The 13364-nt window shown below is 43.6% G+C and overlaps 1 protein-coding gene across 1 annotated transcript in view; it reads left to right on the forward strand.

The window, feature by feature from the left end:
* Positions 1–13364, forward strand: part of GOLGA2 (golgin A2) — a 34141-nt gene that overhangs the window by 3621 nt on the left and 17156 nt on the right. Inside the window, exons 2-9 of the mRNA XM_066610603.1 lie at positions 1670–1792; positions 2183–2263; positions 6770–6898; positions 7432–7472; positions 7789–7852; positions 9570–9629; positions 10001–10081; positions 13315–13353. Coding sequence (XP_066466700.1) covers positions 1670–1792; positions 2183–2263; positions 6770–6898; positions 7432–7472; positions 7789–7852; positions 9570–9629; positions 10001–10081; positions 13315–13353 — 618 coding nt within the window. The remainder of the gene's footprint in view (positions 1–1669; positions 1793–2182; positions 2264–6769; positions 6899–7431; positions 7473–7788; positions 7853–9569; positions 9630–10000; positions 10082–13314; positions 13354–13364) is intronic.

Raw genomic sequence — 13364 nt, forward strand, 5'->3', positions numbered from 1 at the left:
ACAGGAACTTGTTGACATGATTTTCTACTGGTATAATACCTACAGCCCACTAGCCTGTTATGATATTTGTGAACAAACAACAAATGGGAATTATGTAAACAGAACAGTCATCTTTTTGAAGTTTAATTTACTTGTAATCTTAGTGATTGCCTTATTATGTCAGGAAAAAATAGTATTGTATAGCTGTTACATTGATACCAGTAGACTGTGGTTTTTTTCCCCCCTCCCATATCATTATTTCAAAGTTGTGAGAATTTTATCCAAGGTTATCAGTATGAAGAGTTGTGCACCAGGGAAGGGAGGGTTTAGGCAGCATAATGCAGTTTGATGACATGTCCGATGGTGGTCTCAGTTACTGCAAAGTCTTACTGCAAAGTCTTCTCAGTTACTGCAAAGTCTTAGGTCTTCATAATTTGCTTAGCCACTTTGAATGCCCATCAGGGAGGTATAAATTTGTAAATAAGTAAAATAATAAATTCCCACAGTCCAAAAGATCTAGTATAGACTTGTAGACAGTTTCTTTGGCTTAGTGATGGAAGCCAGAGTTCAGATTGCACGCATATTTGGGAAATTTTGACATGTAATTATCTTAGCCACATTTGCCAGAAGTGTAAAATGGGAGTGGTGATTATTCTGTTTCACTGAGATGATAAAAGAAATGAAGAATTGTTATTGCACACCTTGATCTTTGAAGATAAGGTGGGCAATAAAGAAATAGAATGACCAATAATAATAGATATCTAAATTGTATCATCTGTTAACAGCTGGTATGCAGCCAAAGTTTGTTGGGGAAAAGTTCAAGTCAACTATAGAAAACCCTTTTTGAAACCACATGTCACTGTGCAGTACAGGACCTTCTCTGGTGGTCCCCTGGATATGGAACTCTCTACTCCTCTTCCTGCATCTAAGGCAGGGGTGTCCAAACTTTTTGGCAGGAGGGCCACATCATCTCTCTGAAACTGTATTGGGGGCCAAATTAATTGACATTTCAAATTTGAATAAATTTCCATAAATGAATATATTAGAGATGGAACTTGTATGAGTGATTGAAGGTCTTGCAATAATAGCTCAAGGCTTATAAAAGTTTTTGCACAAAGCAAAGCCAGCCTTTCCTTCACTGCCACTGCTGTATCACAGATGTGAAACAGCAAGCAGTGGAGGAACCCTGGTCCCACAGCTCATGCGAGAGGTCAAACAGCCATCTTTACACTGAAAGCAATTGCGTCGGGCCAGCACAGGCTCCAGCAAGTCTGCAGAGGGCCGGGTGCTCATTGAAGACTGGGAGCTCCCTGCGGGCCGGATTGTGAGTCCCTGAGGGCCGCAAGTGGCCCCCGGGCCGGGTTTTGGGCACCCCTGATCTAAGGCAATACCGAGGACCCATTTATTTTGTCAAGTATTTGGGCTTGCCTGATGCCTAGTGTAGCTGGACTGTAATTTGTGGTCTTCATTTTTGTTTTGGTCTCTCTCTCTCTCTCTCTCTCTCTCTCTCTCTCTCTCATATTATTGTTTGTTGGAGTTGCATGTTACCCATCTTGAGAACAAAAGTGAAACCCAGTAAACATGCTGAATCTTTTTTTCTAATCCCCTTCTGAAAGTGTTTTCTATTTCAGCCCATGATTTTGGGCAGGACTTTTTAAGCTGGACTTCAAGTTTATCTTCCTTTTCTCAGCTGAAGGAATATCAGCAGAAAAATAGCCCTGGGTCAACATCTACAGTGAAGAAGAAACGTAAAGGTAAAGAAGGAAGTAGACCGGAGACTCCGACGAATGACGGCAGGGAGTCCCCTGAAAATGTGAGTGGCTTACTATTTTCTGTGCTCCAGTTTTTTCACTTTCTGCTTGAACATTCTGCCTTTGACACGGCAAGAAACTGAACAACTATACAAAGCTAGGCAACTCAGTAGAAATGAGTATTTGGCCCTGTGGTAGTCTCCTGGAGATGCTTAATAAGGATGCTTTTGCATTTGCCTTTGGATGAAGGAGTTCATCTTGACTGAGAGATTGCGTGCCAGTCAGTTCCATTTATTTCAGTGGGACCTGTTTTCCTTTCAGTGCTCTTAGGATCTCATCCGTTTACCTTTTTTCCTTGTCCCTTTGGCTCTGGGAACCCATCTGATCAACGTTCTGATTCTGTCCCTTTTCTCAGCTGTTTCTCTTTCCCCTTTTCTTTCACCCCCCTTTAGATTCAGAACATTCTGAAGGTGCTGGTGTCAGACCTTAACCGCTCCAATGGGGTAGCCATACCTTCATTGGACAAGAGGAAGGTGAGGTCGTTTTCAGAATCTGTCCAGCTGGCTTGCTGTCCATATTGCATGCTTCAGTTATTTAAAAATTAGGTTTTTGGTTTGTGTGTGTTTTGTTTATTGGGGTGGGTGGGCTAGAGAGTCTCATTTGTTGTCAGTTGTGTGACTGTTGCTATCATTAACACCAAGCTATTTTTAACATGCTTTTTTTTTTCTTGTTGCTCCTGTGTGCATTTCCCTTGACTTGGTTCAGATTACAAATGTGAAGTAGGGTTGCTCTTAGATTTTTAAGATAATCTTGCAGAGAGCAGCTGCTTCAGAATAATTCCAGGCATCTCTGAAGGGTTGGCTGGAGAGCACAAGCCCCAGTTTCCAGGGCAATGGTGAATCAGTGCACGGGCAGCATTGTTCTTGGTGGACTACAGACTTAGCTTTACTACTTCATTTCTGATCTTTTCTTCATGACACTGTTTTATGTTGAAGTGCATGTTCTTACTGATCTTTAATCAGATAGTTGACCTGGAAGACAAGCTGTCTGTGTTTTGACAGCTGATGAAACCTGCACGTGTGATTTAGTCTGGGAAGTAATGTACATTCAGCAGAGTCAGGAAGTTATATATACTTTCCTGTCAAATGTTTATCAGCTCCACTATGTTTGTATTCTTCATACTGTCAAAGGCTTCTGGCAGGCATATGTATTAGGAAAAACAAACTTTGATTTTGGGTGGCTTTCACTAGCCCAAACTCCGTTCAATTAAAAGAAAATACTGGTTATGATAGAAACCGGCTTGTTGGAAATAGCTGGAGGTATGAAGGGTTCCTGAGCAGTCTCTACTATGTTTGATCAATAAATTTAAGAATCTTTGCCTTAAAAAAATTGTGTGTAAAAATGTATTAGGAGTATAGAACAAATCATGTGTTTCTTTCTCTGTTAAGGCAGAAACCCCTAACTAAAACCTTATTTTTAATGTTGTCAGCTGTCCTCCAAACACTTGTGGTTTACAGGAGCTATTTTGGAGTGAAGTATCTGTTCCATTCAAGCACCAAAATAATATTGACCAGGAGCAAAAAAAAATGGAACTGTTTGTGGCAATAGATTACTCTGATGTTCAGCTCAATAGCCTGCTGCAGGCAAAATATAGTCCTGTTGGAGTTTTAATAGGCAACTTGTGCTTTTATATGAGAAATCAACCAATTAAAAGAGAGCACATAGCAAAGGTCCATCTTCCTATATTTTCTAGTGGCTTCTGAGTCAGAATGACTGGATTTGCACTTTATATAGGGTCCGTCAGATATACCTCAATGATGATATTTCATGAGAGCCAGTGTATTAATTGAGGGCAAGTTTCATGAGACTCCTGTTTCAATTGAATCAGAACGTCAATTGACTTTCAGAGTGTAACATCTTACCTTTATCTCTTAGTACTGAAAAAATAAAGTCTGCTTTTTTGCTCATGTTTTTTCCTGCTCTCTGACTTGGAAGGAAATGGTCAGTTTCACACTAATGCTGGAGTTTAATTTATAGGCTTAGTCTTTCCAGAATATTGGGTGGAGAGTAGAGATCAGCCAGTTTTTGGTTCCCTTGTCGAAGAAGCAGCCCTTTGTGTTCCAACTGTCTCACACTATAACCCTAAATTCCATCTTTAGGTTGTGTGAACTGCAGACTCTTAGGGCTCCTGCTTCGTGCCCCTTTCCCCACTCACTCCTGTCTTTTTGCTTAACATCTGCCCGATGAGGAGTGTTGTAGAACTCAGAAAATCATTTTTGTACTGAGGTGCTTTTGGTTGCTTCTAAATAAAACACTACCTGACTTGCAAGTGTGATCTGCAGATGAGGCTATTAGACTTGAGCCCAAGAAACTTTGATCTGGTTAAATAGAGAAAGATGGTATTTTCCTTCTCAGTTCTCCAACTCTAATGTAATAACCACAGAGCCCTTCTTTATGAAGAACAATAGTAAAGTATCGACCTGAGTCTTTCAAATTAGTTTGGTGTAGGTTGAAAAAGAAAAAAAGCTTTACCCTTTAGTGAAGCACAATGTTCTTGTTTGCCCAGTGAAATCATTTGGTCTCAGGATATTTGCCATTTTTGCACTTATGACTGAAATGATCCTTTGTGCCCAGAAGCATATCTTGAATGATGTGCTAACATACAGTCTGAGAGCTTTCGGTCTAAATAGTTATTACCCAGCCAGTCAGGTGGATTCAATGGTCTGAGTGTTTAAACCTACCTTCAAGCCTGGTTCATAAACTCTCTGACACACGTTAGGCAGTTTGAGCTTTCTGTGTCCCATTTTTCATTTGTAAAATGGGAAATATCAACCTGTCTCACAGGCTGTGAGGATAAATGAAATATGGAGTGAAAAATACTTTGCACCCTACAGTTGCCTGATAAATGGTACAATCCCAAAGGCTATTCAGTACTGAAGGTCCTATTACCCTCTTCAGACTAGAGCTTTTGCCAAGAGGGAAGGTTCTTATTAGGACAATACCTGATTCAGGAAAATGCTGACTAAATAGTTTTTGGACACTCCTAGGCCAGGAAAGCTGAATCAGGCAGCTGAACTAATATTCTTATTGATGCCTTCTACTCCACAGGCAGGAAGATTCCTCTTGCCTCCAGGCCCATAGACCTTTCACAACAAACTTTGAGGGAAAAGCACACTAATTCTCATGCGCTGGGGCAGGCTGGACTTTTGGCACTCTTAAAACTATGCACATAATCTTAGTTTGCCCTAAAGCCTCTGTTGCATGCCCCAGAATTAAGAGATTTCTGTTGGAGGATAAACTTTTTTTAACTTTTGACCGACTCATTGCACAGAATAGTTTGTAGGAAGTGTCAAAGGATCAGGTGTGCATTTTGTAAAGCTGATAAGAGCCTTAGAGTCTCTTCTGTGGCCTTGTACACTGGTATACTGGGATAAAAGAATTGAATGAAGATTGAAAGTGGATGCCAGCTTTGAGAAGTGGAGTACCGACCACTCTAGCAACATTTTAAGTTTATTCAAATGTGACAATATGCACTTGTAGGTGGCTGTCATGAATATGTACAGTTTAGGCCTAGGTTAGCATGTGAAGCCTGAACCAAACTAAGTCAGTAGGAGAAGTGGCTCGCAGTTCCTAGCTGCGAGAATGTGAGTAAACAAACAAAAAGATTGTTGTCTCTCCTTTGCTGGCCAGAAAGGACAGACAACAAGAATTACAACCCATTGGAATGTTTAACAGTAGACTGAGGGGTGCCTGAAAGGAATGCAGCTGAGGGGTGCCGGAAAGGAATCTCCTTTGGGAGGGGTAAGAACTAGGAGGGTTAGCAATCAGACCCACTCTGAGAAGGTTCTATCCTCAAAAGTTTCTGATTGGACAATTGAAATAAGTACTCAGTACTATTAGCATAAGAAGTATACTAATGAGTGCCCCAAGGGGTGTGTCCGGTTCTTCTTGGGCAGAGTTTTTGGGTGCAACATCCTGCACGCCGTGAGCTCCATTGTCCACCATGGGCACCTGGCCTCACAGGTAGCCTGGAGCTAAGAGATCTACAAGAGTAACTGACCCAGGTGAGAGATAGGGATTAATAGAGCTAGCCAGCTAGCTTTATTATTTTATTGCTGATATGTTTCCTAGATGTTTATGCCTCTGGCATTTGCTGCCTTATGTAACCTTATGTACTTAATAAACTAAAATCTCTTTTACCAAGTTGTTGTATTGTCTGTTGGGGACAAATATTCAGAATCCTGGGTCTTGAGGGCTTTAGGGTTCAAGAACCAAGAACTCTGAGCACCTCAAATCCCCCTAAGTTTGCATGCACCAGAGGCATGACAGTGGCATGCACCAGAGGCATGACAGCAATCCAGATTGGAAGCAGAAGACCCATATTTTCTCTCTCGTTCTTCTTGTATACGTAGAACTTCATTCATGGCCCAGCTAACCAGTTTGTCTCTTTCCAAGATTATCTTTGGGTGTTGTAATTTTTTAGACCCTCGTAGGTACCAATTTGGTACTGAATGAACCAGTGATATGACCCTTTACATTGGAACTGAATCTAGTCTCTGACCACCAGCTGTAGGGCCCAGGAAATAAGTATCAGCAGCTTGAGAGAAGCTTCCCCCCCCCCCCCGGGCTCAACACAGGCTTGCGCAATTGCTAACTCATTATCGTTCCTCCCTACCAGTCCACTTTCTTCCTAGAGACGTATGCTTCACAAGTGTGATGGAGCAGTTTAACATTGCCTCACCTGAGCCTGGCATTGCCCTCCACCTTTACAGCAGACCTGGCACCTGTATAATACCAACTCCTAGTGGGTCGCAAGCACTAACTTCTGCAGGAAGCTTCCAAGCATCACTGAAAAGACTAAAGTTTTTTTATTTGTGTTTCAATAATTGTGGACATGGCTTTGTTCTGGGGAGAGCACCGGTGTGTTGATTTGCATCTTGGGTGGAAAAGTGCTTGCAGAAATGGTGCTTGAGCGTGCTCATCTCTGTCCCCCTCACCTGCATGGTGCTTGTAATCCTCTGTGGTATGTTTTGTGACAGGCATACTGTGATGGTGATGTTGCCACTCATAATGCTGAACAGTTCGCTGCTGGCCTCCCTGCGTTGTCTAACAGCAACAGTTTGCCTAGCTCTGCCGCTCCAGCTCCTGGCAGCATGCAGCTGTCACAGGTTTGTGAATGTTCACTTCCCCTGTACTGAACATCCAACCAGCGCCTCTCATGTGCTAGACGAAGGCAAGTCCATGTATGACAAGCTGAGGGCAGGAGCAGTTTCCAGTTGTTGTGCAGGCTAGTCCCGCTATAGCTATGAGGGGGTTGGCAGTGTCTTGAGAGACCCTTTTTTCCTCACCATCAGCAGTCATTTCTTGATTGCATCACTAGGAGTGTGAGCAGCTGTGTCTAGCGCAGTGATAGGCAAAGGGCTCTCTAAACACTTTTGCGTAGCCACTGAGCCCTTCGTATAATCTTGCAAATTCCAGAATCCAGTTTTTAAATTTGCTGCTCAGTTCCGCACATTGTGGCAGGAGTCCACATGTTGCTCTTCGGTTTCTGTATTCAAGCAACACGCCAAATAAATGAAGAAGCAGTAGATGCTGTAAGATGTTTTCTAAAGAGGGAAGGGCAGGTTCCGTCTGTTCTGGAGTCGTGTGTGAATGCATATATCATTTCTGGTATTAATGGGTCTTCTGTTTTATTCCACAGATCTATGACTCTGATCATGAAAATGCCTTGGAAGAAAATAGGTGAGAGATTATTCTCTGTCCTTAACATTGCTTTCACATTGCCCACCAAATACAAGGTTTGTGGGAAGAAACCCACTCTTAGCAGTAGAGCCTGTGCTTCACGTGCAGATTGTTTCCTGTTCAATCCTGGCATCTTTTAGGTAGGGCTGAGAAAGACTCTTCTTGCCTGAAACCTTGAAGAGCTGCTGCCAGTCAGCGCAGTCCGTGATAAGTAAGGTGGGCCTGTGGTTTGCCTCCGAACAGTGTGAGGCAGCAGTGCATATTTGTTGGGTCACCAGGTCCCCTTATTAAAAAACACGTCTTGCTCCTTCTCTAGGTCCCTCTCACTGACAGAGAGTCTCCGCCAGCTCTCTGAGCAGCTTAACGGCATGGTCAGTCAGGTAACAGCCACGTTTTTTCTAATTTGTCCTGCTTGAGTTATTTTTATGCCTGAGTGCAGGCAAAAGAGCCAGCTCAGGGATATTTTTGTAATTGTAGACGGCTTTGCAGCCAGACAATAAAACAGTAAGGTATGTTTGATGCTGAGAAGCAGAAACAGTGTTTTGAGTGTGTCATGTGGTCAGTGGAAAGTGTGCGTGACTGGGGGGGGAATGGGATTCAGGAAAGAGAATTCTCTCCCATCTTACTGGTAAGATACCAGCTGTGTTCTTGGCATGCTCCTCAGGAAGCCGTGCATGCTTTGATGTTCCAAAAATCCTGCCTGTTTCCTATCAGAGGCTCAAGTTCCAGGGAGGTAGCTGTGTTAGTCTGTTGCAGGGGGAATAAAACCTGTGTCTTGTGTCTCCTGAAAGGCTGAGACGCTCGTATTCAGTTTGCGGTTTACTAGCGCATCTACCCTAAAACCACCTGCTCCGTTTCTTTCTTCCTTCACTTTATAACTAGAACCTAGTTTAGATACTGCTGGAAGGTCAAACAGCAGTTTCTGACATCCCAGATGCACCAGTACACAAATGGCAGGCTCAGTAGCAACACTCTCCCTCTGTTTCTGAAATCCCCAACCCTGTGCTATGAGAGGATTGTAGCCAAAGAGGGACTGCCCACAAAGAAGGTGGAGGTTTGTTGAAGGTTGCAACCTTGCGGTGGGAGGAGTGACACAAACCACAGGGGAGGAAAAGCCCCCAAATGCTTTGCTTCCTGGGGAATACTCAGGGGAGAAAATACAAGGAAGATTCCTAAAGACAGAAGAAAAGTAAGGCTGGCTCTTGCATGCAAAGGCTCCCACCCACTCTAGCACTGTGATCCAGAACCACTCTGAAGCAGTGGCCAATGGAACTTGTTGCATATCCCTTGTGTTGGCCTTATTATTATTATTATTATTATTATTATTATTATTATTATTATTATTATTATTATTATTATTATGGTGTTTATATATTGCTTTTCAATAAAAAAGTTCCCGAAGCAGTTTACAGAGAAAATCATGTAAGTAAATGTCCCATGAAGGCTTTAAAAAGATGTATAAGTTACTCTCCCCCTGCTAATTATAAGAGTGCACTTGAATAAGTGCCTCTGCCCAGTTAGCAGAGATTAGCAGGGAGATTGGCTCATCTGTTTGTAAATTACATCATCTGGATGTAAGTTGCATCCACTAATGTTTCCTTTCTCTGTGGCAGGATTAAAAGGTCTGTGGGGTGGAAGAAATATTTGGTAGCCAGTATTGTGTGCTTCATCCATCTGATGGGGTGGGTTCAAGCCCACACATTCTGACAAACGTGTCAATTCTTAAGGTGCCACAAAACAGAGCTTTTGCTCCAAGAGATTGACACAGCTACTCCTGTAGAGGCTGTGTAGTAAATGTATTACTGATGCCTCTGGCATTGCATCCCTTAGTGCCTCTTGCTCCCTGCTTGTGGTGTGCTACAATCGAAGTGATTGTAGGAAGAACTGAATCAAGAACAAAAGTGTGCCTGAAAGATTCCCCTTGCAATATAGGGGGTGAGACTAAATTACCTTTTGAGCTCGGTCTGGCTCTCCAATTATCTAATTCAGCAGTCGCGTCACCCTGTTGCTGAGGGAATTCATGTTGACATGTCGCAGTAGAATACAGTATGCTTCGGCAGTTGCGTGTGACAGTGACAAATACCTACCCTTTTGCAGCCCACAGCCTATGTGAACGGGGAGAATGCCACGTCTTCTGCAGATATGAAAGAGATGGCGGTAAGTCTGCGGGTGCTTTGCCAGTTAGCATTGCTCTGAATAATTCAGTGGAGTATCCAGTTGTTGTGCTTCAGCTGCAAGGACCGGCTGCTTCTTTTTAAGAAATAGAAAAGCACACATTTCTGTTTTATGTTGGTATTTAGAGGGAGGCTTCTGCAGTGGCTTCCAGACTGGATTCTGAAGAGTTTAATGAAACCTCATTCACTTTTTTGGTGTTCAGTTTGAGAGGATGTGTTTTGGGTGCAGGGAGGGATACCGCAAAGGATCTCAACTGTGATGTTAATGATTTTCTGTCTCTTATTTTAATTATTTGCTTTTTCTCCCCTCTTCTACTCTTATTCCTCCTCCTCCTGTCTGCATGCGCCCATCAGACGCGTTACCAGGAGCTGGCAGTAGCCCTAGACTCCAGCAATCTAACAAACAAACAACTCAGTACAAAGATAGAGGAATTGGTAAGAAACAGCCAGACCAGCCTGCTTGGCTTTGCCTCCCTTCTCCTCTGCTTCCTGGGTGTTGGCAGGGTCTTGGGTTCTTTTACAGTGCCACAGTGAGAGGTGGTTTTCGCATGGTGGCTTAAAGGGAAGCAACAGTGCAGTCCTACACATACGTACTCAGAAGTACTACACGCATGTACTTTGTTCAGTGGGACTTGCACCCACCCAAGCCTCTTTTGGGGACAGTTGGTTGATGTGGCCCATAGTGGTCAGATATTGGCTTCATTTGGGAGCTCTGAGCCAAGTTTGTGCCTGAACACTTGCACGGCCTTCTTATTTACCTATCCCAGAAAGTTCACCACCTTCCCCTGGGCATGCTCCATCTGTGTAGAAGCCTCATGGGAAGAGAACAAGAGGTTCCTGGTTGATAGGTGCCTAGAAGAATGGTAGTCAAGGCAGACGAACAGAATGCCTTGATAGCTAGGATTTTTTCCTGTGTTATGAGGAGAGGTGGATGCTTGGAGACTAGCGGGAAACAAAGCTGATAGAGAACGCAGCGCCTTAAACACCTTGATAATGGATTTATGCCCAGGGTGGAGCAGGGAGGCCAGGAGAGGAGAAGCGGCGGGCACTGGGGTTCCGCATTGCCCTTCTACCCCCATCAACGTTGCGTAATGGGAATGTTGATGACAGGCCTGGGTCTGCAAGATGTGTTGGGAACCGTTGACATTTGCTGTCTTTGCAGGCTGGGGCATGCGTTGAGAGTGACTTTAAAATAGGGCTCCCTGTGATGCTGGAGCAGGCCACTGAACCTTCCTTACTTGAACGGCACCGAATCTGTTCCGGAGGAGTTTGGGGCGAGGTGTGCTGGGCTCCAGCCGCAGGGAAAACGTGCGGCCATCTTTTTGGCTTCCCCAGCACTGTCACTGAGCCTGCTTGTCTTCTCACTTGCATGGGTCATTGCTGCTCCTGCTCCTTGTTTTGCTGCCCTTAATATGGCTAGGAATGTGTACAGCCCGTGTTCAGCCAGCCCTGCATTCTTTGAAATGCTTCTCCCCACCCCACCTCCTTCGTATAATTCTCTCCTACTCATTGCATGGCCTCTCTTCATTTTTGCTGCATTGTTCTTTTCTTTGTGTCCCCTTTTTATTTTTCCTTTTTTGTAGCATTGAAGGTGGGCCAATGAAATGCCCTTTGTTTGAATTCTGCTCACGTGGCTATCTCTGTTTGCCTGCAAGCAGCGGTTTGAAGAGTTTTATTATTGGATGTCTAGAATTCTCCTCTTACAAGGAAACCTAGGCCTCTGAGAGAAAAAGAAAAGGACAAATTAAGCATATTTGATTTTTTTAAAATTGAGTTTTGATTGCTGAAATTTCACTTGATTCATTTTCATTGATAGGGACTGAGGCTGCAGTCCTGTGCATGCTTACCTGGGAATAAGTCCCATTGAACTCGGTAGGTCTTATTTTTGAGGAGACATGCATGGGATTGCGCCATAAAAATAGAGGATTCGTAGAACACATGAGAGGAACCCTGCTGGATCAGGTGCAAGCATCATCTAGTCAGTGCAATATCCTGTTTCTCATATGGCCATCAGTTGCTTCCAAGTATTCTTCATGGAGAAGGCCTACTTCTCTCTGGTTGTTGCTTCCTTGCAGCTGGTATTCAGAGTCATACTGTCACTGACCCTGTTGTTTGGCAATCAAGGCTACTGTGCATTGATCAGCTTGTTTTCTGTGAATTTGTCTAATTCTCTTTTAAAGCCATTGAAGCTAATGGCCACTACACACTTTGTGGCAGCGACGTTGGATAGATAGAAGATTAATATAGCTTAATCATATAGATTGTAGAGATTAATTGTAGGGATTAATCATGCGCTGATATGAGTTATCAGGGGAAGTCATCTTGTACCCTCAGGCTTTCTTCTGGTTTTCTAAAGGTTGCGTAGAAACACACAACTTTCACATCTAGCTGGAAAAATATGTGCCTAGATATACCCGTCACAGGCCGATTTTCAAGAGCATTATTTTTGAGGTGGACAACCCCATGTCTGCGGAGTTATTTGCAGAGGAATGTCAATTCATAATCGCAGTATTTAAAATAAAATAAAAAAGTCCATCTGATATTTTTCAGCCTCACCTTTAGTGTTTCCTCTCCAGGAATGAGAGCGAGGAACATGGAACCCTTTGAATTGTAAAACGAAGCTAGTGGCATTCTGTTGGACCCTGCATGTCCATTGGTTTTGTGTAATGCGTTGCAGCCGTGAGCATTCCTAGATCTCCCTGTGTTGTCTAGAGTAATTACAAGGGACTTGTGTTGCATTCTTAGATCTGCATTCTTTCCTCACTATTAGTATCAGAGCCATCTGTGTGTGCTTCCCCGCACCCCTTTCCTAGGCATGGTTTAGGATGCATAAAAATGGCCTTCACCAAAGGAAGCAGTTCTGTCAACTGTGACATTCATGAAAGACGAGAGGAGACAGAATCTCTCCTCTAGTACCAAGCAAGGAAAGTTCAGAGGCCACTGGCAGCACTCTGAGCCTGTGGCTGTCGGCCTAGCTTTAGACAGAATCTCCCTTTGCAGTTAGTTGCCTCTTGTATGATGCGCCCCAGGATATGATCTGCTCTTCCTCTTCCAGTGTTTTGCCCTTCAGCTGCACAACTGCTGAAGTACAAAGCCCTTCCACCATTAGTCAGCAAATCCTCTCTCTTATCTGCATTGCAACTGGCATTTGGTCGTGTTTTGTGCCTGTAAAGAGACCCAGTGAGACAGCTGGCCCATTTTGGATGCCTCCGTCCATTGGGTAAGCGGGGTTAAAGTCTCAGACTTTTGAGTTCTCCAGAACTACCCACTTTCTGCACAGTGCTGACCCACCCAACTGATTGCCTTAGTAAGAGGTGATATCTGAGCAATACTGGATCCTTCCTGTCTTAATGAAATGATGCATAGAGACTCTCTTCCATAAACTTGTGTGGCAGCTTTTAAAATACGGGTGAGAAGAGTTGTTATTGCTTAAGCATCCCTGTTGTGAAACAGGGACAGGATAGTCCACTGATCCTAGGACATTTCCTTGCATTTATGTTCAGAGTTCTAGGGTGTGTCCATTCTAATAAAACGTAAGAAATGTCAAAAAGTCTGTGTAGCGATGCTGTTTGCGTTGGCCTGGCATAGGCACCCCAACCAGCTGGGGAAAGTTGGAAGTTCAGGCAGCTCTGCTTAATGCTGATGCATCGATTTTGTTCCTTCTGCAGAAACAGCAGAACCAAGAGGCTATGAATCTCCTGGAGAAGGTAATATCCTG

This window comes from Tiliqua scincoides, chromosome 16 (assembly GCF_035046505.1).
Source record: "Tiliqua scincoides isolate rTilSci1 chromosome 16, rTilSci1.hap2, whole genome shotgun sequence".
NCBI classification, from domain to species: Eukaryota; Metazoa; Chordata; class Lepidosauria; order Squamata; family Scincidae; genus Tiliqua; species Tiliqua scincoides.